The following is a 27,435-nucleotide window of genomic DNA, read 5'->3' on the forward strand; positions in this document are numbered from 1 at the left end:
AATCTAGATGAGTTGTTGAAAACCTATGAACCTGTTTCCCCAGGGAAGCTATGTTATATGTGATGGTGAATTCCTGGGCTACCCCACAGAATCCAACTTAACACATACTCTCAGGAAGGTTGTCTTCCGAGTAATCCAGAACCCCTCAGGTCCTAATCCCTGAGCCCCCCAGAGGCATTCAGAGTTCCTGGCACCTTGCAACTGGTATGTGGGGCAGCTCCACAGAGACAGTAATGCCCCAGATCCCGGGCTACACAGGGAGGGCAGGAGCAGCCCCTTCCTCAGCTGTAGGAACAGTTTCCTGTTCTGAGAAATTGAGATCATGTTTAGTTTATTGTTTAGGTAGTTATGTCATATGCTACATACAGAATCTTATTAGTGTAATTACCTGTTACAGTGAATCAGTTACCTAGTGCTATCAGGTTTTTAAGTGGTTCCACTGAAATTGCACAGTAGGTTGAGAGTAAAAGTGTGTGACAATTTTTTTAATCCTTTTAATAAAGAAAAGTTTGTTTTCTTTAATGTCTGTATAAAAAGCTAGCTTATGAGGCTTATATCCAACCAATGTCTACATGTTAGGTGGAATAGTTGAAAGACGAGGCAGCGCTCTTTTTCCACTTGCCCATCTTGAGTTCCATCACGTTCCTCCTGTCTTGACGATGAGCTTGAGGAAAGAGGGGAGACGTGAACGGTACCCAGGGAATCCCCGCAGGAGGAAGGAGCCACTCTGAGGCTGGTGTATTGAAGAGAATCTCGGTGATGCTCTGGACAGAGGCTCGGGAGGAGCTGCACCTGCGGAAGGTGGGCACCCGGGGGGCTGCGGAGGGGAAGAGTCAAAGGAAGCAACGCCAGGCTTTCTTTTCCTTGAGCTCTTTCTGGTGCTGTGGCTTCATATTCTACCGCAGCGTCATTCATGGCTTGGTGACTTAGACGAGATCATTGCACTTTATGAATCTTGGGAACAGTCTTGATGTTTGCCTATATGTGAACTTTTTTTAATCCTTAATTTTACCTTCTTTTCATTCGTTGCCTCTGGTAAAATAAATAAATAAATAAATGGCTCCTGTTCCCTTTTGATCTTCATTTCAGGTTATTCAAAATGTATGGCCGACAGCCTTCAAAGGAAGGATGCGCGCATGGGATGTTTTATTCAGTGTATCGCTGCTCCGTCCTTTGGTGCAGCTATTCAAATTGCTTTGGGAGTGGCTGAAAGGTTGTCATGCATTTTGCCAACAGTAAGTGACAGGTGGTAATATATATGGTGAATATTCCGGCTGTCTAGGAAATTACTGTTGCAGCCTCTATTTCACGGAATTTGTTTGTTTCTCACGTCCTGCTCAAAGTTCAGTCTGAGTTCTTCAAGTCAGATAGATGCAGGTCTTCCCTCTCATGTAATGCAGGGAATAAAAATAATAGAGAATTCGATGATGCGTGGGAGATGCATAAAGCACATGGTCACTTTTTTTTTTTAAGATTTTATTTATTTATCACGTGGTCACTTTTTAAACAGTTTTAGTAATTCTGTGCCCTTGGGACAAACGACATCCCCTTCTTAGGCCCTCTCCTCCCCTACCCCCCAGGACATCCACTTCCTCTTTCCTTGACTGCAAGTGAAATCTTTCGAAGATCATTACCTTAGTGCCCCCTAATGAAATGTAAATAAAATGAATGATTACATTTTGATTATGGGTCCAGTATTTATGAGGCTCCTGGTAACTTGCTGCATAAATTTAAGTATGCGAGTAAATTCTCCAAGGGATAGTCAATGTGAGAGTATTTTATTTTTCTTTCCTATTTTTTTATGACATACTAATTCTTTTCACCTCTGAATTCTTTATTGTTGTTTCTGCCCTAGAAGAAGTAGGACCCTGGAAAACAGATCTATTTTTTTTCCTGGGTGACTTTTATGGTCCCTGTAGGGTTTGGACCAGACCTGAGTTTCTGCCTGATCCTGACCTGTCACGGTAATGTTGAAATAGAGGAATGCAAACTTGCTTTAAATTCCCATACTGTATCCATCTCCACACAAAGAAAAATGTATGAACATTTCTCTCCTCTGCCTTTTCTCATAAAGTGCATCGAATTTCAAGTCTGTACTTACATAGAAATCACAAGGGGATGGGTTAACCCTATTCTTTGATTACTTAGGGATATTGAGCATTTTAAGCTTTCTATTTCACCATCTAGATACTGGAAGCTAGCCTTGCACTCGCTTTAATGCTCAATATCACTTTGCCTTGCAGTCTTCTCTTTTTAGAAGAATTTTTCTGGTGAGACTTCTACAGGGCATATTCTTTTCTGCCATAACCCTTGCCAATCCTGTGGAGTATTTTCTATGGCAGGAGACAGAATATCCCTTAAAGCTTGAGCATGTTACCCAACCTGGTTGCGTCCCATAGGAAAAGGAAGTTGAATTTTAATTTAGTTCATAGGAGTTTAGTTTTAGTTCATGAACTCCCATGGGATTTCATGGGAGCATTTCATATCATAGGGTTGGGTCTCAAGAATCGCATTTTCGAGATAGTGACCTCTGAGGTCTGGACGAATCTTGGAACTGAAACTGGTGAAAATACATTAATACTCAATTATCTGTGCAGTGTGGGTTTTCTGTTTTGTTTTTAAAACTTCTTTCCCCTGCAAAATAGAAAGGAAAATGGACTATCTGAATGACAGGCTTCTCTTATAAAGTGACTGTCCCTCCGGCACACAAGGCAACTGTAACACATCCCATCCCATTTTGAGTCCCACATTGGTAGAGAAGGGGGTGAGCTCACGAAGGAGACTGCCAGCTTAGATCACTTAAATGCTCAAAGACTGATTTCCCAAGTTGACTGAGCAGACAGAAAAGGAAAGTTGAAGATGAGAACCCTTGTCATACTGTAAATTGGATTATTTGTCAAGAAACCAAAGACTAAGTTCCATTGGAATGTGGGGTTGATAAGAGATCCTTCCAATGTGATTCCAGGTTTCAGGTTTTCTGGGAATAGGGTAAGACCTTACCAGTAGTCAGTCACCAGAGGTCTTTCTTGACTAGTTGTCAGCTGTTTGGCATGATGACAGAATTATCAAAACTTGTAGCTTTAGACTTCTCCTTTCCCACTCCCTGAACCCAAAGTCTTCTTGTTGCCTTCCCTGACCCGCACCTCAGCCCCATCCCTGGTCCAGGGCAGAGCAAAGCACTTGAGGATCTTTGTCTCCCTGAGTAGCTCTCAGCTTTCCTCTGAAGCCGTTTCCAAACTACATGGCTATGATTGCGCTTTGTAGATGATGCTGTACATATCACTGGCTGGCGTGGAGTTGAGTAGCAGGTAGTATGTTGGACTTCTCAAGATAGCCCAGAATAATCCTGATTATTCCAGTCAGCAATGGTAACTAAGCCTTCTAGAAATATTCCCCCAGTTGAATTTGATGCCTTCACCCCCTGTGCTTATACTTGTAACGATTTTCTTAACTATTAGTTAACTCTTTGCTTTGTGCTGTATTTATTGAATGCCTCCTATGTGTGAGCATTATGCTAATTAAGCATTTAGTATAAAATGGTAAACAGAAAAGGCATGACCTCTGCTCTCTTGGTATTTATATTAATACATTTTATTCAAAATATATCCTGATTTTTGAAGATGTTCTGAAGGAAAGGAGCAGAATGTTCAAGGTGAGGGTAATTGTGGGTCTACTGTAGATTGGGAGGTCAGGAGCATAAATGATAGTTGAGTTGAGTTCAATATTTTAATTTAGTAAGGTAGAAGAGAGGCATTTTTTTTCTCGGATAAAATTTGCTGTTCTGTTTCATCATAGGGTATTTCAAGCAGTTGACATCATAGATCCTTTATGTATATTTAAAATCTTAGACTGCTAATCAGGGAACAGACTTTAGATGTTACAAAAAAAAAAAAGCCAAATGGAGTAATTCAAAATGTATAAGATGTTTAGAGATAATACTATTAAGGGGAATAATATTGGGGACAAAAAATAAGTATTGTGCTAAGTGGTTAAATATGGAAAAAATGGGGGTTAGAAACAAATATGCCACTGGAGAGTGAAGATAATTATTTTGGAAAACGGAAAATTCTAAATTCAGATCAACAAACTTTGAGTAACTTCCATGGGACAGAGTGTGTGCCAGGAGATAAATAAAATGTGATGGCACCCCTCACAAGTATACCGTTTAGTTCAAAAACAAATGATGTCCTCCAGCAACCCTAAAAACCAGAAATGCTGAGTATACTGTTCTAAGAGGTACTTGTTTTTTTGAAAGGGGGCAGGCATTTTAACACAATATTATCCTTATTAGGTGAAGTAAATAAAAATAAGTTAATTAGGATTTGAATGGATCTGTATTGAATTTTACGTGCTATAAATACAGACTATATCTTCCCACCCCACCTTTCAGTACTTAAGGAACATTCGTCAAATCGATCCTTCATTAGACTACAGAAAGCAATCTCAGTAAATTACCCAAAGCATACTATTAAGGGTTCTGTTCTTTTTGTAGATGGGTGACCCTGGACAATTTAATTACTACCTCTACACCTGCACCTCCTCACTTGTAAAATGTGGATAAGAATGCCAGTATTTAAATTTACACAGGGGTTAAGCTTTTTCGTACAATACTAGCAATTAATATGTTTTCAGACGTTTTTGAAATAATAGTCTCCTAAAAATTATTAGCTAAAAGAAAAAAAATTAGAAGTTCTTGAGAAGATAATGATGATCAACCCAAATGCTACAGTTTTTAAGATTCAAGTCCTGCTCAGGATAAAATCAGTAGTTTGTAGCACATTTTTCAGCATGTTTTTATAGAATATATTTTGTGTTTTCAGGTGACCCATCTCCACATCAACCTCAGTGATCAGCTGATATTCTTGGAAATCTTATTGCTCTCGAGACTTTATAAGATGCTTATTTCAGCAATTCCTAGTGGTCCTGAAAGAGCTCTATATTTGCATTGAAACATAATATTATTTAGCAATTTCTGGAAGATATAGGAATTGGAAAAAGATTTTCATGTTACCAAAAAGTTAAATTTTGTGTTTTGGACTGTATTCTCTTGTTTAGTTCTATTTTTGGGGTCATGATGCCAAACAGGCCAGAGTTCTTTGTACCTGAGGTACAGTGTTATAAGTTGCAGAAAAAATAAGTGAGAAGGAGGGAAATGAGACAAGATAGACCCTTCTTAAAAATCTTTAAAAATACACATTGACGAAGATGTGATAAATACCACATTAACAACATAATGTTAAGTTTCTTTGCATTGCTTAACTCATCAAAACAGATAGGGATAAGGCCTCATTTTCTCATTTGCTGATTCAAAAAATTCAATCAGATGAGGTGATCACAAAGCCAACCTGAGTCTTTACAGTCTTCTGGTTGACCCCTTTCATTGCTTACTAGAATTTTGAATATCAGGATGAAAATCAATTTAAAAGTCCATTGTAAGATGGGATTGGGAGGGAGAGAAACCATAAGTGACTCTAAATCTCACAAAACAAACTGAGGGTTGATGGGGGGAGGGAGGTTGGGAGGGGGGGTGGGATTATGGACATTGGGGAGGGTATGTGCTATGGTGAGTGCTGTGAAGTGTGTAAACCTGGTGATTCACAGACCTGTACCCCTGGGGATAAAAATATATGTTTATAAAAAATAAAATTAAAAAAAAAATGAAAAAAAAAATAAAAGTCCGTTGTTAAGGCAAGTAAGTTCAGGCCAACATGTGCCTTTCTCCCTCTCTTCCCCAGAATATAGCCAATAAATGTCTTTTTCCACAAAATTCTATTTTTAAGCCAAGAAAACATTTTATAATGAAGCTAAGAAATACTAATTTTCTTTATTCTGGTATTTTTTGCCTATAGTAGGTTTTCAGTAAATGTTGATAAAAGGAATTGTGGTTACCAAACATGTAATACAAAGAAATAATGTTTCTTTGCTCCGCTGGTCTCCATAGCATGCATTTACACCCAGCCATGGAATTCTAGTACTTTATTAACATGATTTTATAATTTTTTGCTTCTCTGCTAACATGATTTTGAAAGGCAGAGAAATACACATATATGGATCATCTGTTACTGATTGTCAAGTCATCTTAGCATTTTATAATAACCAAAGAGTGTATTTGACTTGGAATTTGCAAGATATGTTACGAAAAGCAATCTCAGATGGGTGAGCATTTGTTAAGAGAAGAATATAGACCTTCAGTGGTGATGCAAACCTTTGTGCCTTTTCTTTACACATTGTCTCCCCCAGGTTTCAAAACTCAGTGTCCATAAATGCTGATGATAAGATTCCCATAAAGGACTTAATTAAGGTCTTGCATATGGCTTTTCATGTTTAAAATCCACTGCTGATCATCTGGATTTTTTTTTTTTTCAACTGCTTCAAATTTACAGTTCTCCCTCTCCTGTTTAAAAGGCAAGGTTTTTATTTGTGAATCTTCGCATTACTTCTTTTAGGTGCCTCTAATTCTGGTACACACGGCTACTCTTGGTCCCAGATTTTTTAAAAAGGAATCCTTTGCTGTGGCTTATTCTTAAGATACTGTCTCTGGATCAAGTATCTTTTCCTTTCCTAGCCTCAGAAGTGCTGTCTGATTTCTGTCCTTTTTCTCTAGGGGACACTTCTCATCCTTAACGCACACCATAGATGTCTCTTAAATGAAAGATTCAGAATGCTAATCCACTGTGAGGGACCCAGTTGGGCTAGTGCCTGGAGGCTGAGCGAATTAACAGAGGCCAGTCTGCTTTGAGGGATGAGTGGGAATCAGGAAGTGGAGAGACATTGCGTCTATTTATAAAAATCACAGAACTTAAACTACGCAAAGTATCTTAGTTGTATAATCACACCTTGACGATTGAAAAAAATGTTAAAAATCAGGTATCATTAGGATAGCCTTTAATAGGTCTAGAGGGCCTTTCTCTATTGAAGAGCTCTGCTAATCAGGCCACATGTATTTCAACCATTAACAAAAATGGAAAATGCTGAGGGTGGTGCTGTCTTCCATAGTCCTGATAAGCTGTACAAAAACCAGGGGACAATCATGGTGTTGCTGAAGTTACCTTCATTCCCCCAACCCTCCTGGCCCGGTTTCTATTTATAAGACTCCAGTGTGAGCCCCATCTCTACCCAGGGTGCCTTCAGCCCCTACCAAAGACACTAGAGAACCCCATCCCCTCATAGACACTGACCTCAGAGGCCCCACTTTCGGGCCCCCAGCCTCCTACCACTCTCCTATAGCCCCTCCCGGTGCCCCTTACCTCTCAGTACTGATGGTGCCTTTGTTCTTCAGAACATAGATCTCAACTTCTTCCCTATACCTCCCCAACTGTTATGGGGAGCAAAATTATCTATATTTTATAGAGAGAGCTCTGTATTTGTAGGGGATGCAGGGTCCCAGGCTGGGTCCCTGTCTCTGTGTATAAATTGTACATTCCATTTTTTTTTTTTTAAAGGAAATAGAAGAAGTCTTCTATCCATTACCTCCTCTAGAGCGTACCCTGGTAGCTTGTGCAGCTTTCTTACAAAGCCTCTGTAATTTACCCTGATATTTTTGTGCGTTGTCCATTTTTGGCAAAGTTTTTTTTTTTAACAAGTATCTCCAGCTTATCTTCTGGGTGATGTAGCTAACATGGATCTGACTTTATGCACTATGTTTTCCAAAAATACTCTCAAAAATCAAATTTTGGTGTTAATCTAATATGTTGGGTATCTTATCTAGAAAATGTTCCTGGAATCATTTGGTCGAAAAAGTCAGTGTCTGTACTTTATGATCTGGAAAAGTGTGGTAAACTGTAATAACATAAAGTAGTTGAGTCAGAAAATTTGACTTAAAATCCTGCCTCAGTCACTTAGAAAATATATAATGTGAGGGAAGTAATTAATTATCTCAGTCCCGGGTAGCTCTGTAAAATTCACCCCTGTACTTGAGGGTGCTGTATTTTCTGCATATTTTCCCCTGGATTTGTCATCTTATTCAATTTTTAATTCTTTTTTCTGGTTCTGATTTAATTTCCTTTTTTAAACGTTGCTTCATTTGTAAATTTAACAAATAATGATTTAGTAAGCTGTGTGTGTATTCTTATATGTATTGTCTCAAATCCTGTCTGGAATGATGCTGGGTATAAATAACTTTCCAAAAATAGGAAGTGTGTTTGAAAAGTATGTGAGAAAGCTGTAAAGCCTCGGAAAGAGATTTTTTTTTTTTTTTTTTGCTTTTATGAAAAATGCAGCCTGAGACTTGAAGGAATCTCCAAATTCACAAGTTTGAGGAAGTTTCACAAAGTGCACACATCCATGTCACCAGCACTAGCTCAAGAAACAACACATGATTTCTACCTCAGAAGTCCTCATACTTCCTGTCATTCCCTCCCCGATGCTGCCCACCTATGCCCACAGCCACTGTGCTGACTTCCAGAGGAATAGGTTGGTTTTGCCTGATTTTGAACTTCATATAAATAGAATCATAGGATAGGTACACTTTTTCTTTTTTGGTTAAATTGTGGTTAAATATACATAATATAAAATGTACCATTCTTTTTAAAGATTTATTTATTTATTAGAGGGGTGGGGTAAGGACAGAGACAGAGGCAGTGAGAATTCCAAGCAAGTTCCATGCTGAGCAGGGAGCCCCATGCATGGCTCAATCCCATAACCCCAAGATTACGACTTGAGCTGAAACCAAGAGTCGGACACTCAAACCAACTGTTACCACTCACGCATCCCTAAAAGGTACCATTTTTAAGTAAATGGTTCTATGGCATGAAGTACCTTAACTTTCTTGTATAGCCATCATCACTGTATACCCACAAAACTTACTCATCTTTCCAAACAGGGAGACTCCATGCCTGTTAACAGTAACTCCATTTCCCCTTCTCCCCAGCCCCTAGCAAGCACCATACTACTTTCCATCTATAAATTTGGCTCTTCTAGTACCACATTTAATGAAATCCAACAGTATTCTTTTGTGACTAGTTTGTTCTCTTAACATAATGTCTAAAGCTGCATCCATGTTATAGCATATGTCAAAGTTTCCTTCCCTTTTGTGTATAGATCATACTTTGCTTACATGTTGGTTTTTTGTTGGACACCTGGGTTGCTTCTAACTTTGGCTTCTGTGAATAATGGCGTTATGAACATGGGTGCCCATATACTTGTCCAAGTCTCTGCTTTCATTTCTTTTGTATATATACACGGATGTGGAATTGCTGAATCATAGGATGATTCCGTTTTGTTTTTTGAGGCATCACCATGCTGTTTTCCACACTGGTGGCATCATTTTACATTCCCAGAGGGTAGTTAAACTTCGTTTTCCTCAACATTATGCTTGTAGGATTCATCTACATTACTATGCACTTATAGGTCATTTATGCTTATTGCTGTGTGGCGTTCTGTTAGTTAATGTGCTGCAGTATTTATAGCTGTTCTCTTGTCGATGGGCATTTGGTTGGTTGTAGGTTCTGGCCATTATAAGTAGTATTACTATTACAGTGCATTTTATAGTTAGGACTTAAGGATCTGTCGCTTTGTTTAGCTTTTTAATTTTCTTATATTACGGGAATAAAAATGGTTACGTTTATGGAATTATTTGTACACCTAACAAAATTTCCTTATGGTACTGCTTGGTAATCCTCAGTATCTCAAGTGACAGAATATCCAACCTACATTGGCCTAAAAAAAGGGACTTGTTGGATCACATCCCTGGAAAGATTCAGTGTCTAGCTTCAAGCATGGTTTGGTCCAGGGCTCAGACAATTTCATTCACATTCAACTCTGCTCTTGGCTATGTTGGTTCCATAATAGATGACAAGCGCAGGAAATGAGACAATGTTTTGGTAAAGGTGAATCAGATGAAATCCAGAGATATAGCAAGGGATTACTGCTATCTACAATAGCTCATCTTTTTTTCTTTCAATTTTATTCTTATCAGAATAATGTACATACATAGTTTTAAAAATTAAATAGTACTCTGAGGCTTGTGAAAAACTGTAGAAATCTGCCTCACTCTTCCCACTGTCCAGGCCTGGTTCCCTGAGAGAACAGCTTCAACTCAGAACTCTTTCTTTAAATGATGTTCTCCATATTTCAGAACTATGTAGTTCTGTCACTCTCTTTATCAATCTGGACATTATATATTGACTTCCTAATATGGAACATGGAAACGTAGCTCTTATTCAACCTCTTCTACCTCCTTTTTCTATCCCCCGACTTGCCAAAATGGTTAGACCACTGTTATGGTACAATGTTTTTGGCTAAATTAATATTCAGTATTCATCTTAGGTTATGTACGTACTGGTTTCCTATTGCTCCTGTGACAAAGTACCATGAACGTGGTGTCTTAAAACAACACATGTCGTCTCAGAGGGCTGAGGCTCTGAGGAGGCTAAAAATCAAAGGCTGCATTCTTTCTGCAGGTTCTCAGAGGGAAATCTGTGCCTTTCCTTTTGCAGCTTCTAGAAGCCACCCATGTTCCTGGCTCCTGGCTGCGTGGCTCAGATCTCCCTCCAGTTGTGTCTCTGACTCTGACTCTTCTGCTTCCTCCTTTTCCTGTGTAAGGACCCTTGTGATTACATTGGATCTTTTGTAGATAATCCAGAGCAATCTCCTCATCAGAAGACCCTAATGTAATCACATTGGCAAAGTCCCTTTTGCCATGCACAGTACACAGATTCTGGGGATTAGGCCATCTTCAGAGGGGTCATTATTTTGCTACCACTGTGTGTGTGTGTGTGTGTGTGTGTGTGTGTGTGTATTATTTATTTATTTTATTTATTATTGTATGTATTTATTATAATATTTTAATATTTTATATGTTAAATATATATAATATTTTTAATATTTTAATTTTCTTTTTTTTCTCCTCCTCTTCCTCGTCACTGATTCTCTTCCCCCTCTTTTATACCTGTGTTTCTCTTGGAGTAAATAATTTCTGTGTTGTTCCTCCCCTCAGACTTTATGCAGCCTGCACGAATCCTTCCCATACTCTTTATACAACTATAAAACCTCTGTGAGCACTTTGCACATTACCCCCTGCACCAGCTCACCTTTAAGTCCCCCGCCCTGGAGGCTCTTCCTCAGCGCCTCGCCATCGTTGCCTTTCCAGCCAGACTGTGCGCTGTCCGGGTCTGACACACGGCTGTTTTCCGGGGATCTCCTCTCACCATCATGACCACCTTTCTGCTCCTTCCCTTCACTCATCTCCGTGCATCGCCCTTCCATCTCCCACATTTCTCTAACATGGTTTGCTTCCTCATTGAGGGGCAGCGCGTCCTCCAGTCATTTCTTGAGAAAGTGTGTATAGATGGTAGATTGGGTAACTTTTATGTCTTAAGCTATCTTCAGCCAATTATGTAGATGACAGTGAGGAACTGTCTCTGTTGAAAAAGGGTCTTACTTTTGTGGGGGAAGGAACAAGAACAGGAGAGGGCAACAGGTCAAGGAGTGGAAGATGCCTCTGCCCTGATCTTCACTTGTCAAGGCCCCCTAGGACAGGGTCCTCTCTTACTCACCTTGCTTCACTAGTATCGTGCTCACTGGAGGCGTGTAACCTCGATTCCTCAGTGAATGCACACACACAGACACCATCGTGGTGTTGTCTGATGTTGCTCTATGAAGTGTTGGAGAATCTTTAGAAGCCATTAGCTGTGTCTCACTAAGGCCTGCTTGAAGAGTTAATTCCACTTATTAAAGATACCGTTAACATTGAAACCCAGATTCCTTATCTCCTTGGCCCATAGGACATAAAACTTGTTCCTCCTTGAACTTTTATTCTATTCTTCCTCCTGCTACACTGAATGTTATCATTCCCTAAGAACCAGACTTAGGTGTGATTCATCTCTGCATATCCTATAATGCCATGGTTTATATAAATGCTCAGTAACAATGTGTTGCATTTTTGCATATCAGACATAGGACCTTCTTCATGACCACTAAATGACTTACCCTTGTCCCCAGCTTTGGAGGCTTTGCAATTGCTGTTCTCTCTGCCTGTCGTTCTCTGGTGCCATCTCCTCATCCTTTGCATCCCACCGTTGGAACTCACACATCACTCTGTTTTCCCCACCCTGATCTAAGGGCACTGAGTACTCCCGGGTCACTGACCCTCATCCCACCTGTGCTGGCACCTGAGCAGTACCCGTCCTTATCTGAAATGATTCCATCTGTGTCCTTACTTTGTTTCTCCAGCTTAAATGGATTCCACAGATGGGTTTCTGTCCTACCCACTCCTGTATTCTGGCACCACATATAGTGCTGAATGAAATGAGTAATATTGGCTATTAAGAGAGTGAAAATGTTCATAACATGCTCTAATTTTTACTGGAATGCATGAGTGATGAAAGGAGGTAATATATATCTTTTCTGAAAGTTTTCCTCAACCACACACAGCTTTTAAGGATGTATAAATAATTGAACATTCAGGGAGAATGATGCTCTTGCCTTAGGATTTTGTACACCTTGCTTTGCAAAATTCCCTATCTAGGTTGCTGGCTGAGTGTGGCCAGGAGACACTGTTAATTAGGTTTCTGTGACTTACAGATACTTCTGGGGCTCTGGCTATAAAAAGTTTTTCCCCCTGAAAACAGGACAGAGGCATCCACAGACACTTAGGTTGGCAGTATTGCTGAGAGAGGAAACGGGGGATGAGAAGTGAACAATGCCTGCTCTTTTTTTTTTTTTCTTTTCCCTAAACTAAGTCCAATGAAATCAGAACCAAAATGTGTCAATCTAGTGAATGACGCTGAGAGTCCTACAGAAATTGACTCTTAACTTTATAGCAGAGTTTCTAGAGTCACACTACTCACTTGTGCTTGGATAATTCTGGTGTGGGGGCTGTCTTTGTACATGGTAAGATGTTTTGCAACAACCCTGGCCTCTGTGCCCCTTTCCTCTCTGGTTGTGACAACCAAACATGTCTGGAGACATTTCCATCCCTGGTTGAGAACTACCATTCTAGAGTGTGTGTAGAACCACCCAGCCTTAAACTATGCCAGTGGATTTCTTTAGAACCCATATTTCCACCATTAAGGGCACAGTGGTGTTCCCTCCCTGTAGCAATAGAAAGCTGCTTAACTTCAGCCTTGTTGTGTAGATGTTTTCTCAGTCATTCTAGTGTAGTTTCGAACAGTGTCCTCTCCACATTCCACCAAAACATAGCACACTGCTCTAGTGTTCCCTTAAGTTCCTCCTCTGCACACAAATGAGTGTGCACCTAGTACTTGCTGTGTGCTTTCCAGCCAGTAGGGGTCTTTCTGGGTCTTTCTGTGGTGTCTGAACAAATCCTGACTCTTCACTTTCTTGGATGCCGCTCTCTGAGCTGCTGGTACTGTTTGGTTAGTTATCAAACACTGTGAAGAGCTGTCATTGTAAGAAGAAGGAGGGTGAGTGCCCTTAGTTGGTAATTGTACCAATATGGGGAGACTCATTCATTCATTTTTCAGATTTCTTTTTCTTTTTTATTGAGGTATAGTTAACATACAGTGTTATATTAGTTTCAGGTGTACAATGTAGCAATTCAATGATTCTGTACACTATGCACTGCTCATCAAGATACGTTTGCTCTTAATCCCCTTTATCATTTTTGCCCACCCCACAACAACCCCCTCTTTGGCCATTACCAGTTCTCTGTATTTAAGATTTTGTTTTGTTTTGTTTTTCTCTTGTTTTTCCATCTATTCCTTAAATTTCACCTATGAATGAAATCATATGGCATTTGTCTTTCTTTGTAGTATTTCACCCAGCCTTGTATTTTCTAAGCCAATCCATGTTTTTGAAAATGGCAAGATCTCATGCTTTTTTATGCCTGAGTAATATTCCTGTGTGTCTGTGTGTATGAACACAGACGTACACTCTGCATTTTTAAAAAAAGTTTTTATTTATGTGTCAGAGGGAGAGTCCACATGCATGTGCATGTGCACAAGCAGGGGGAGTGAAGGGACAGAGGGAGAAGCAGGCTCCCTACTGAGCAAGGAGCCTCCTGATGTGGGGCTCGATCCCAGGACCCGGGGATCACGACCTGATCCAAAAGCAGATGCTTAACTGACTGAGCCACCCAGGCGCCCCTCCTCTGCCCATATTTTTAATCAGATTGTTGTATGAGTGCTTTTCCCTTATCACATATATCATTTGCAAATTTTTTCTCACATTCAGTAGGTTGCCTTTTCATTTTGTTAATGGTTTCTTTCATCGTCCAAATCTTTTGGTTTATCCCAATAGCTTGATTTTGCTTTTGTTGCCCTTGCCTGAGGAAATGTATCTAGAAAAATGTTGCCAAGACCAGTGTCAAAGAAATTACTGTCATTGTTTTCTTCTAGGGATTTTATGATTTCTGGTCTCACATTTAGGTCTTTCATTCATTTTGAATTTATGTTCATGTTTGGAGATAGAAACTGATCCTGTTTCATTCTTGTGCATGTTGCTGTCCGGTGTTCCTGGCAGCATTTGTTGAGGAGACGGTCTTTTCCCCACTGCACATTTTTGCCTCTTTTGTCTTAGATTAATTAACCATATAAGCATGGGTTTCTTTTTGGGCTCTCTGTTCTGTTCTCTTCATCTGTGTGTCTGTTTTTGTGCTAGTACTGTTTCATTGAAACATACTGTTTCAATTACTTCAGCTTCATAGCGTATTTTAATTTTTTTTAAAGATTTTTATTTATTTATTTATTTGACAGAGATCATGAGTAGGCAGAGAGGCTGACAGAGAGGGAGGAAGGGAAGCAGGATCCCTGCTGAGCAGAGAGCCCGATGTGATGCGGGGCTTAATCCCAGGACCCTGAAATCATGACCGGAGCTGAAGGCAGAGGCTTTAATGCACTGAGCCACCCAGGTGCCCCTTCATAGTGTATTTTAATGTCAGCAGACGTTTATTAAATATTTGAATGGACTGTTCTTGGCACTGGAGTTAAAACACACTTACTTCTTGGAGCCCACAGTCCTGTAGAGGAGAGACAATAAATGAATTTAAAATAGGTCTCAAGTCACAGGTGCCGAGAAGAGAAATACATCAGATAGAGGAGGAAACAGTTGGTGGAAGGGATGCTTGCAATTTCAAGCCTGGTTAGCGAGGTTGTAAAAGCCACTTCGCGGGATGTTTGGATGACTGAGGGAACAAGAGTTGGTGACAGACAGAGCAGTCAGTGCAGAGGCTGTGAGATGGAAGTGGTTTTGGGGTACCAGAAGGACAGTGAGGAGTGGAGTTGCAAGGACAGAGGCCAGGAAGGGTTGGGGTGTACATGTCACATGGAGCTTTGTGGGCATGGTGAGAACTCTCCAGTTTTTTCATTATGCTAAATTTCAGGCAGGTACTGCAGAGAACAGTGTAGCAAACTCTTCATATGCCCATTACCCAGATTTAATAGTAACACTACTTTTACTAATTAATATTATATCTTACTCTCCCTCCCTAGATTATTTTGAAGCAAAGCATACTTTATTTAACCTATAAATATTTTTATGTGTATCTCTGAAAGAAGAGAAATGAAAAGTGATCCTGATCCCAATATTATCTTAAAATACTTAATATTACCACATACCCAGTCAGTGTGTGTGTCTGTTACACTGATTATTTCCAAGTATTTGATTATGTGTGTGTTTGGTATCAGGACCCACACAGGTTCATAGGCAGCCATTAATGGATTTGTCTCTCCATTCTTATTTAGCCCCTCCATCTCTTTCATGTCCCCACTTGAACATTTTGGTTTAAGATACCAGGTCATTTGTTGTGGTTTTCACTTTTTCCAGTTGAGCTTTTGCTGACCACGTCTCTCTGTCCCTGTGTATACTATAATCGACATTTTGATGTAGAATGATGTAGAAGCTTGATTGTATCCTGTGGTGGTGTGGCTTTTTCAGTAGGATTACATCATAGATGTTGCACCAAGAGGCACAGAACACTCAGGCATCATGATCATGGCTTAGATCCAATCATTTATTAGGGTTGGAGAAATGGTACTCTAATTGGAGTACTCTTTCTCTATTTACCTGTTGGAATAAAGAGAAACATTTTCTTATCCATGAAGTGCAGTCCATAGGGAAATCAGGATACGTGGTAATTTTTTTTTTTTTTTCCTTTGAAAATGAATGGGGTAGTTCCCTAGCATCTTCCAAAGGGCGCCCTGACTGGCTGGTTCCCTCCCCCAACCCTCCTTCTTTCCATCTGTCCTTCATTCCTTCCTTCCCTCCCTTCCTCTTCCCTTCTTCACTCTTTTCTTACTTCCTTTCTCCATTCTCTCTTTGAACTCATGGCCTTAAACTTCAGGTGTGTTCTAGTACATTACCATTGTCACTCCTATTCATGCTCGATTTTCTGGGGCCTTTTGGCTAAGTTTCCTAGATTTTTAGGCTTTACTTAGAGTGAGAGAGAAACTGTTGGAGTGTTTTGAACACAGGAGTGATATTCTGGAAAAAATCACTCTGGAATTTGTGTATCCAACAAAGCATAGAAAGTGCCAGGGAGGAAGTGGAGAGATCAGTGAGAAGAAAATTCTAATCATCCAGCCAGGCAGGACATTCCTTGGATCAGAGTGGTTCATGGAGAAAGAATGGTGAGAGTCTGGATATTTTACATTGCATGGAAATTTATTTGGCACAGAGAGGAGGATGGGGAGTTTGGGCTTGGATATTTTAAAATAAGAGTATTAAAAAGAAATTCAAGGGAAATTATTTTGTTGTCCATTGACAATGTGGAACTAAAATTCACTTAAGATCTGTGTAAAGAAGTCTTTTGAATAAAATTCTAATGTGATTCTTTTTTTTTTTTTTTTTTAAGATTTCACTTATTCATTTGACAGAGAGAGACACAGTGAGAGAGGGAATGTAAGCAGGGGGAGTGGGAGACGGAGAAGCAGGCTTCCCGCTGAGCAGGGAGCCCGATGTGGGGCTCCATCCCAGGACCCTGGGATCACGACCTGAGCTGAAGGCAGACGTTTAATGACTAAGCCACCCAGGCGCCCCTCTAATGTGATCCTTAAAGTAGTTTATTTTAAGAAAATAAAAAATTTAGAAAATTTAGCTTTTGGGGATGCAGAGTGGAATTCTTTCTTTCCTTTTTTTTTTTTTTTAAATCATAACCCTACTTTTGCCATATTTCCTTTCATGCTTTCCCTAACTTTACTGAGCAAAGTTGATCCCCCTTCTATTATATCTTTATCATTTCTTATTGTTATGCTTTTCATATTAGTTAAAATGGCCTCCCTATGGTCACTACACAATGTCTATGTTCCAGGTATGGATTTGCTCCCACTGAGAAGTGGATATGGTTAGTTTTCTTTGAGCCCACACAGTAGGAGACGTCATTACCTAGTTAACAAATACCCTGGAGCATGTTGGCGGGTTAGGGGTTAGAGAAGGGTTCTGGGAATATTTTATGAATCTTCTCTAGCCCACATGAACCTTGGTACAGTTAGAAACAGGTGAACCTCTAGATGGATACAAAGCTTAGGGTATTTTTGTTTAAAATGGGCGGGGGGGGGGGGAGGTGGAGGTTGTGGAAGCAGCCCAGAGCCATGCAGCAGGTTTGGCAGGGTGGGAAGCAGGCTGGACTTCAGCCTTCACTCCCTCCCCCCCCCCCCCCCGCCCTGCACCCCGCTCAGCCCCTTTGTGAAGGGCACAACCTGAACAACTGCACATGGCACCCCTGCAAGTGAAGGCCTTTGGGATAGGGGAATAAATACACCAGCATCTAACCCTAGCACTGTCACCAGTTGTATGTTCTCAGTTTCTTTGTCTGTGAAATGATGAAATTTGACTTCATAGTTTTTAAATGTAACTACTCAAACACGGTTGTTTGATCACAGATTGGCTGTGTGGACCAGCAGCAGTGCTTGAGAATGAGAATTCTTGCTAAAATAAAATTTAATTTGATCAAGTACTTCTCAGCAGACCGGTGGTTACTGAATTTTAAAACATTTTAAAATGCATCAGAAGAAATGAGTCAGATAGTTCTTCATACACAACAATGGAAGTACACTTAGTCCCCAGTTAGGAGTACTGTGCAAAATTGTGTTATTTGAATAAATACAGGATGAAACTTTCCGGCTTCCAAAATGTACGTTCTCCCTTTACTTCCTTATTCATATTTGATTGCTTTTGTAAAGTATGTAGCACCATGGTGTTCTTAAAAATCACTTTTCAAAAAATAAAAACACAAGCTCCTATCTCTTGCATTTCCAGTTGGTATTTCCCATCGTAGGGTTTTGCCTGTTCATACAAGGGTTTGCTTCACATCAGAGTTCAACATCCCCCAAATTAATGCAGTTAGTTTATTCCTCTTTCTGATGATTGCCTTATATAGAAAAAAAATCTAATTGTTTTCATTCGGCACCATTCCCCATGTCTTTCTTGTGGCACCTGAGTGATTTTGTTAACTCCACCAAAGGAAGAGTCAACGGAACTTCTCCCGGTGGCCTGATTCTATTCGAGAGCATCCCTGGGAGGTGGGAAATAGTTGAGGTTGGCTGAGATAAACTCTTTCCCAAGTATGATACTGTTGCTTTATATATATTTTTTTTTCCAGCCTGTATGATCAAGGGACTTTTCATTTCACTGAGGTGAAAACTGGGTCTGTGAGTGGAGCGACTTTGTTTAAAAAAAAAAAAAATCAGAAACCAATTACTTGATATGCAGAGCTGAAAGCCTCATTCCCTTAACGAAAGCAGTGCAGTGTGCTCCGCTGTTAACCTGAGAAAGGCAGCTGACATCTCTTGATTACGGCTAGAGGTGGAAGGACCCAAACTTGCAGGATCCCCCTCCCCCTAGAGAGATTGTTAGTCCAGTCCTTTCTAGAGGTTCGTTTTGGCTCTCTGTCATCACCGGGATGCTGGCAGGGAATTTGTGTCATGGTTACAATACAGTGTGGTAACATACAACAAGCATGAAAGCCCAGCGGGAAAGGCTGCAGATTCCGGGGCTGACCTTGGAGTAAGTATTGTCTGTCTTTAATATTTTAATGCTTTCTGCATGGTACTCCGCTTTCCTGCAACCAATAGCTCTTTAGCATTTGTTTGTACTGCCAGCCTCAGAGCACTGCAGTGTGAGGTGGAGGAACATGTCTTAAATGCATGGCTTTTGGTTTTCAGCGGAGGGGGAGAGCCAGACCCTGCATTTTGCACTGCAGTCAGGAGAAGCGTGGCTGGCTGCGTATGTAAAGTTACTAAACCTCAGTGCTGGAAACATCTTAACAGCTCATTGTGAAAGAATGCCTCAGCAGGCCATGGTGTAGCTGTCTTTTTCTCCTCTCTCACTGTTTGTTTATCCCCATGCTGCCTTTTTCTCAAGAAAGGCCTCTGTCTGCATTGAATAACAGGAGACGTGACAGTGGATTAGAGTACAAGAGAAGGGTTATTTGTAACGTTCATTAGATGTGATCCATGTTTTATTTGTGCAACAGAATATTAATGAACTGGAGTGCATTTTGAGTCCTCTCTGCAGTCTCCAGCCACTGCATATGCAGTGTTTACCTAGTTGAGGATCTGTGTTTGCTTAGCTGTTTTTTTTTTTTTAACCCGTTAACTCATCTGACCGCCTTCTGATTTGATGTCGCCCCGTGAAAATGCCCACATCTCATTTGTGGCGCAGAAGTTAAACATCTGTGATGCAGGAAGTGTCAGCAAATTTTTATTTTAAATCTGTTAGTCAAAGATGCAGGAACTGTGAGTCTGTGCTTGGCACGCTGAAAATAATAAACAGTCACATGTAAATCTGGTAGGGAAAGAGAGATACCCCTTTTTCTAACTTCCAGTGAAGATAGAAAATTACATTTTAGCTGAAATTCATACAGTCCCAGTCATTTTGTGCTGGATTACTTCCAGGAAGAACCTGCAGGAAGAGAGTACTATGCCCAGTTCTGAGTATTGATTATTCCTCTTAAATCCTGGATATGCATCATATAAGGGAAATTACTCTGTTAATAAAAAATTAATAAAAACACTACATTTCTGGGGCGCCTGGGTGGCTCAGTGGGTTAAAGCCTCTGCCTTCGGCTCAGGTCATGATCCCAGGGTCCTGGGATCGAGCCCCGCATCGGGCTCTCTGTTCAGCGGGAAGCCTGCTTCTCCCTCTCTCTCTCTGCCTGCCTCTCTGCCTACTTGTGATTTCTGTCTGTCAAATAAATAAATAAAATCTTTAAAAAAAAAACAAAACCCTACATTTCTGAAGTGATGTGAATACTTTTCTAGTCAGTCCTTGCTCTCAAATTTTACACTGATTTTTTATTAACAAGTACTTGCTTAGAAAAAGTTAGAGGGCTCTTAGAACCCTCTTGCTAGTTGTGGCATTTTTTCATAATGGACATACAAGCCATATTTACCCATTGCCCATTGCCCTGTGCCCTTCTCTAACTCCACCCTAGAGTTCAGCCCTCACCATCCTCATGGCACATGGCGCATCTCAGTGGCATGCACTCATTCTTCTACTTAAGGCACCTCTCTCTGGCATTCTGGAAATGCACAGCTCAGATGCCAGTGTTTTTATGTTCAAGACCCAGGGTATGAACCCCAGCATTGTTTCACCTCTGTTTCTGGTTGTTCCACTTACTCGTTTTTTCAGACTTAGTAGTATACATCCTTCCACATTATGCCTTGTTTTGTTTTTAGCATCTTGTCCACTTTAAGAGGACACACTTGAAAGGAACTTCTTACTACACAAGCTCAGTTGTATCAAATATTCTACCCATAATTTGAGAGTCCGAGGTAGTCCACAGATTTTATGACTTTGTCATTGATGACCCAGCGCATATGGATCAGCTAAACCCGGGGGGTTCCCTGGATTTTGTGTTGGATCAGGTCACACCCCCTGGGTCTAGCCTCTGAATGTTACTGCACATTTAAAATTGATTACTCCTCCATTCAGGGAGCTTGACATGGTAGACTAGGGATCACTATTAAATGTCACTGTAGTGTTAGCATAAAATTTACTGTGAACATTTTGCTTACCTTGAAACGTAAAATCCCTCTTAGGTAGACATAGTTAATTTTATATTCATTCGTGGAGAAAGCAAATTCTGCATTCTCTGAGTAAATTCATTTTCTAACCACTGCAGAGAAATATTCTAATGGGAAGTCTTAAAAATTACTGATTTTATTAAAAGCAGACTTAATATGTATATTATTTTAATTATTTGGGGACCTTATAACACACCAACTACATGGAGTGGTTCTTGAACATTCTTCCACAGACAATACTATTTCCCTTTGAGGAGCGAGTGTTCTGTAGGCACTGCTGGCTGTGGGCTATGACACCAGCATGTTTTATACTCTGTAGATACAATTCAGATACAATTCAGATACAATTCAGGAATCACTTTCTGATTCCTATTTTGAAAACTGAAATTTCTGGATATGAGATACCAGATGCATAAGTATTTCAGAAGTTAATGAATCATTAATTTATTCAGAAATTTCTGAGGTATAGATAGCATATATGTGGCTTTACAGTTTCTGAGAAAGTAAGTTGCTTTTTTTCTTTTTCTTTTTTTCAATTTAAGGATAGAAATTGGTTTAAGGATAGAAATAGACACTTGGGAGCATGTATGATCCCTGTCTCAGCTTGGCACCATGGCATGGCTTCAGTGCCTATGTATGCCTATTTTCGGACCCAAAGGGACAGATAAGATTGTACTGAGGTTAAATAATGTCTGTATCAGTAGACATTCCTGAGAGTTTTCCAATGAGCTGCTAAGTTCAAGTACAGCATGTTTAAGAACGGTGGCTTTTGAACGTGCTCTGAATGTATAAGGAAATCCGTTCCTTAGTTTACTAAGTACTGGCACCAAACCAGAAGATGGTTTTAAAAGATTAAAAAACAAAACAAAACTTTGTGGAGACATTTTATTAATAAGTGGGAACATTTGGAGCAGTGATTTTATCTTTCAGTTTAAGACAAATACAGCCAAATCTCAATTATCCACGTAATGGGAAACAAGGTGGAACTGAGAATTTGATAATCCCAACTCTGATTTTAGCCACCGTTGCCATTTCTCTGTTCAGTAAAGGGCACAACCAGCTGGAGTCAGACAACATACAGCTCCAATCCAGGACCCCTTCTCGAAGATAGGCAAACATCCAGGTATGGTGTAGGGTCATGGCCAGTAGAGAGGAGCGTTCTTAAAAAATCTCATTGCACTGTGGTAGGAATTTCTCTTGCTCACTTCAGCCAAAGAGTTGGTACCAGAGTACCTGGCTATTTCTAATTTGTTTTTGGTGTGTAAAAATAATTGGGAATTGACTAGTATTAGATTCATACTTTGATAAATCCATTGGCAAAATTTTTGAGTGGGATATTTGACAAATTTAAGTTATAGCTCTTCCCTAAAAAAGGAGATATAGGAGGCCAAAAGGAAAAAAGATAAAGGCAATGTAGGCTCACCACCCTGTGATGAATATTTGAGATCTGGCTGGTGAATGGGCTGGATGGTTTGGATAGATTGGTGGGGGGTGGAGATTATAATGGTCCTTGACAGATGAAATTAAAAAAAAAAAACCTCTCTAGAAAGTAAAATAGTTTATAGTAATATGTGTAAGAAATTTTCACATTACTTATTATAAATGTAAGAAACAGTTTTTACCATTGCCCTTGAGAATTACAGAAAATGATGTTGGGTGTTTTTCACTGCAAAGCGCTTAGAAATGTATCTTCCTATTTGGAAATGTTTGCTGCTTTGCCTTTTTAAATACTACAGTATTTAACTTGAATTCTGTTGTCTGATAACTACTTCCCTCTAGCTCTACTGATTTACCTTTGATTGTTGATCAGAATATACTGAGTAAAAGGGGACTAGATTTTCTTTGCAGACATCACAGAAGGTACCTGCTAAGTTGCTCTGTGACAAAGAAAAGGCATAAATGCAAATGGTGCGGTAGCTTTGAGGCTGTCAGTTTCCGCAGGAAGCATTGCCCTTGTTCTCTATTTCAGAGCTGGAAAATGGCAAGTGGTGAGCTGACTACCTGGGGGTATTGATAGGCATGCCACAGTGATTCTGGCCTAAAGGGAGCACAGTCCCTTAAATGAGTGTTGCTATTTTTACTGCCATCATTTCCCCAATTGGAATGACATTATTTTAACTTTCAGTCTCACTCCAAGGAGCCTGAGTCCAACCCCATCCAGCCCAGGCAGCCCCTGTAGTCCTCTCTTCGCTTTCCACTTCTGGAGGTAAGCGCGCTCCAGTGCCGGCCCAGCCTGTGGCTGTGCTTTGTCTCTGCCTTCCCTCCCCCCAGACCCCGCAACACATACTGGAACACCTGTGACTGCAATACACAATTCATCGTCCTTTCCTAACTGTCATCTTAGTGTTAACAGAGCAAAGCAACAGAGTAAGGAAGACTGACTGAGTTGTTTGCTTGGTGATTTACGGGAGCACCTGGAAAATGTATGGTGCTTCTCCCAGTTAGCTCATCTTAACTATATTTCACTTCATGCCTGGTGATTAGTTGTTTAACTCCTGTGTGTATGGTAGTTTTTCCTCTCGCTTTCTTAGGAGACGATCTGCTGAATTGGACAAATTTTGACCTGTCTCTTACAGTACAACTTACTGTAGTTTCTAGAAAGTATTTCCCGATTCAGATTAAAGTATTGTAATGTGGGTTGCCAGAAATTATTTTATATCCATCCTGTTATTTACAGGACAAAATGTTTAAATTGTCTAAAAGGATTAGAAATGTTCATCTCTTTTAGAACTCCCAACTACATTTCTGCCTTCTCATTCACAGGCTGATGTAAATTAATTCTTCTCTCTTCTTTCAAGAAAGATCTCCCAAGGAGCTCTACTTGTGTTTTAGCCTAGTTTGTTAGAAGAATTCACGGTAGAAAGTACTGTTCACATTGTATGTGTAATACCTATGTTCTATTAATATTTTCATGAATTCAGTGTCTGGTTAGAGTGGGTCTCTCCATACTTAATTAGAGGATACACTTATCCTCTGCAATACGCAGCCACCCCCCCCCCAACCTTTTTTTTAATCCTAAGAGAGAAAGTGGAATGAAATTCTCAGTTGATGGAAAGAGTGACTTAAATTATTTTTTGTTACTGAATACCTTTTTCTGCACATACTCAAATGAATGAAAAAAATTCATGGCCATTTCCTATCACTGGGTCAATTTAACCTATTTGTTTCTCTTATTTTCTAAAGTAAGACTGAACTAAAAATTTGTGAAGAAGAATTGACTGGGGAAATGAATTAATGACTTTGAACTTTGGTTCTACTCTTCTGCTGATAGGATTATATTTATTGTAAAAGTGACTTTCACATGAAAGTTCCATGCAATAGCTTTCATAAAGCATATAATATATGCTCTCTGGATATAATAGATCCTAAAGCATGGGAATAGTTTTCTGACAATCCAGAGAATTTTCCTGAGCTTATAATTTGTCTCCTTTTGGTGATCCAACTGAAAGTAATTGGACTCTCTTCTGAATTTGTTCTTCAGTGTAACATGTCTTCATTAAATGCTCACATTCCCTTTTCTTTTTCCTTTTTCAAGACAATAAGCTATTCAAAATGCAGGTGCTATCAGTAGTAGGGGAGAAAAGAGTCTGAGATGAATGCTGTTGGCAGTATGGAAGAGGAGGAGGTTGAAAGAGTGCTTTTAGAGAAAGATGTATTGGACCTGGTGATAATTGAACTGGACCTTGAAAAATCTTTGTGTTTCAGTGGGGGGAGAGATGGTGGTAAAGGACAAAAAAGCAGGCAGAACATAAAACAATGAAGGAGGTATGCAAGTGTGGTACTCTGTAGACATGCCATGTGTAGCTGGAACTTAAGATGGATAAAAGAGAAGAGAACCAGGAGTTGTAAAGAGCTTGATATGGACTTAAAAATTAATTTGGGAGCATGAAAACTGAGCTAAAAAGTTTGACTTCCATTTTGTAAGCATTCCAGAGTTCTGAATCAGGAAAGGACCAATGCGAGCTCAGACTAAGAAAAGTGAACTTTTACCCTTAATACCCTTAATGGGTATTAAGAACGGATGGGATTTCAGGTGGAAACTCCAATGAGGATGCTGGTACAATACTTCATGAGTACCAAGTCCTGGATTAGGACCAGTGCCATGAATTTAATTCACATGTGCAAAGTACTTTATAGTTAACTAAATGCTTTCATATACATGATCTCATTCAATGTAATCCACCATTGTAAGACAGAAAGGGATAATGTTTCTGTTTACAGGTGAGGATGCTGATACACATAGAGATAAACCAGCTTTGCTAGCCAAGGATTCAGAATGAAGTCTCGTATTTTTCCACTGTGACTAACTTAAGATACATAGTGCTCTGAGATCATTTATATTGAATTTTAATTATCTGGTTTAGGTAGACCTGTGACCTCTCTTTGTCATTTTTATTTCCCTTCTCTCAATGCTTCTCTCAATGCCTGGAATGTATTGTTTCAGAAGTGTTTATCAAAGAATGAATAAATGAGCAGATTGGAAGGAAAAGATGTATTAGTTAAATCACAGCGCACACATGAACCACCAAATAGAGAATGACTCACATTCTCACTCCCAGACCAAGAGCATGAGAGACTCACTGCTCCACATGGTGATTTAGGGATCCAAGGGGCTCTTTAGCACATACTGTCAAGTTTGCCCTGGGCATCAGCTTCCAGCTGGTGAAATGGGAAGGGGCATGGGAGGTGGTGAACTGTCAGACATGAAGATGGCACACATCAGTTCTATTCATACGGCATTGCCCAGGATCTACTGTTCTGACTGCACCTATGGACAAGAAAGGCTGGAAAGTACAGCTTACTTGTATTAGGGAAAATGAGTTTGCTCAATAATTAGCAGTCTTGGTCAGAAAAGTTGATAAAAGAAAGTCACCCATGATCGGTCTTCAGTAAATAATTTCAACTAAATGATGGGCACTGAGATTTCTAGCATTAAATGAATGGACCTCAAAAGAGCAGAGTTGGGGAGGGAGGAAAGTCGTCACCCTGAGTCTGACCTTGAACACCCGGAGATATCTCTAGGTTGTGATACCTGGTTGTCAGCTTGGGACTGGGCATCTTTCATGGTGTGCCCCCAAATAATAGTCTTGTATGAATGGAGAGATTCCAAATATGTTCATGCTATTACCACCGAACAGGATTTATTATAACGCTGCACGGATTTTTCTTTCCTTGATTGTGATGGATCAGGTTTCTTCTCTGTTCTTTTTTTATGAGTAGTGTTTGCATGTCTAGGGGGAGAGTGGTGGTGGGGAGCATTCACAGTGTATGTGCCCTTTTGAGGTGCTGACACACAGTTTCTAAATATGGCAATGGAAGATTCTGTTCCTTTCATAGTAAAGCCCTGGAGGCAGACTATGCTGAGACGGGAGTTAGTGTTCCAGCTCAGGCTTCCTGAAGGTTGCCCAGAAACAAGACATCTGCAGATTCTAGGGCAACTCTGATGCTAAATGAAGTTTAAGTTGAGCTTAGTCCATCTTGGGAGCGGAACCTTGCATCATTGCATGGAGACCACAGGGTAGTTTGAGGGGCTGTGGGCTCATGGGCAGTGGGCTGCCTCATTAAACCTTCAATTTCGTGCTGCTGGAAGTCTTCCAGAAAAGCCAGCTTCCCACTTAGCTGGAAGGATGCAGAAGTCATTCCTACAGCCAGCAGAGCAGTAGGACCACATAATTCCCAAAGTCCCTTCTGCCCTGAAATTCTGACACCTTTGTTGTCTTCCAGCAGGGCTGGAGAGAGATCCAAAATACACAATTTGTCAGTGAGCTAAAATAAATATATATATATATATATATATATATATATATATATATATATATATATCCCAAATATTGGTTTATTAGTACAAACATGACCGAGAACATCTTAAAAACCTTGACTGGAATTTCTGCATGCCTTCCCTTTTCCCCGTGTGAGCCAATCAGAGCGACTCAGGATTTCCATAATTCTCAGTATTTCATAAATTGGTGACAGTTGAGTGTATGGTCATATAATGATGACGTCAGTGCCTCATGAGCAATTTGAATATGACCCGTGTGCGCTCCTAATCTCGACTCTGATCATGTAGCAAGATTCTAAGGGAAACTGCCTCATTTTACGTTCTCTGTGTCTTTCTTGGCACTTAGCCTGCCTCACCCTCAGTAGGGACTCAGTAAATAGCTGGTGGCTGGCTGCCTTTACTCAGTAGCTGCATTTCTGTTGTGATCGAGCATGTTCTTCTGTGTCTCCATTTCATGCCCCAGCTTCTTGGTGGACAGCCTCCCTTGGTGCTTCCATGGCACTTAGTACACTCCTCCTGTTGGACTTCTTCCATCCTTAGTTTACCTCTCCATTTGTTTCCTAGAGTCTCAGGTCATAGACACACAGTCAGCTCTACTAGAGTCGGCAACGAAGCACATATTCCATTTCTTCTTATTTCCCCCGAACCCCCATCGCCCTACATCAGCTGTGACTACAGTCACACAGGCCACATTGCTGGTAGGACTCAGGACTCGTTTCCAAGAAGAATATCGTC

General features: G+C 40.2%; 1 protein-coding gene across 10 annotated transcripts in view; it reads left to right on the forward strand.

Moving 5' to 3' along the window:
• MAST4 (microtubule associated serine/threonine kinase family member 4) overlaps positions 1-27,435 on the forward strand; it is a 568,037-nt gene that overhangs the window by 329,922 nt on the left and 210,680 nt on the right. The window contains exons 1-2 of one of the 10 annotated variants that reach the window (XM_047728889.1): positions 18,703-18,900; positions 23,047-23,127. The exons of the other annotated variants lie outside the window; for them this stretch is intronic. Of the exons in view, the coding sequence (XP_047584845.1) occupies positions 18,854-18,900; positions 23,047-23,127 (128 nt within the window). The 5' untranslated portion in view covers positions 18,703-18,853. Of the gene's footprint in view, positions 1-18,702; positions 18,901-23,046; positions 23,128-27,435 lie in introns of those variants that run through there. 10 annotated transcript variants of the gene reach the window in all.

Source organism: Lutra lutra, chromosome 5, assembly GCF_902655055.1.
Source record: "Lutra lutra chromosome 5, mLutLut1.2, whole genome shotgun sequence".
NCBI classification, from domain to species: domain Eukaryota; kingdom Metazoa; phylum Chordata; class Mammalia; order Carnivora; family Mustelidae; genus Lutra; species Lutra lutra.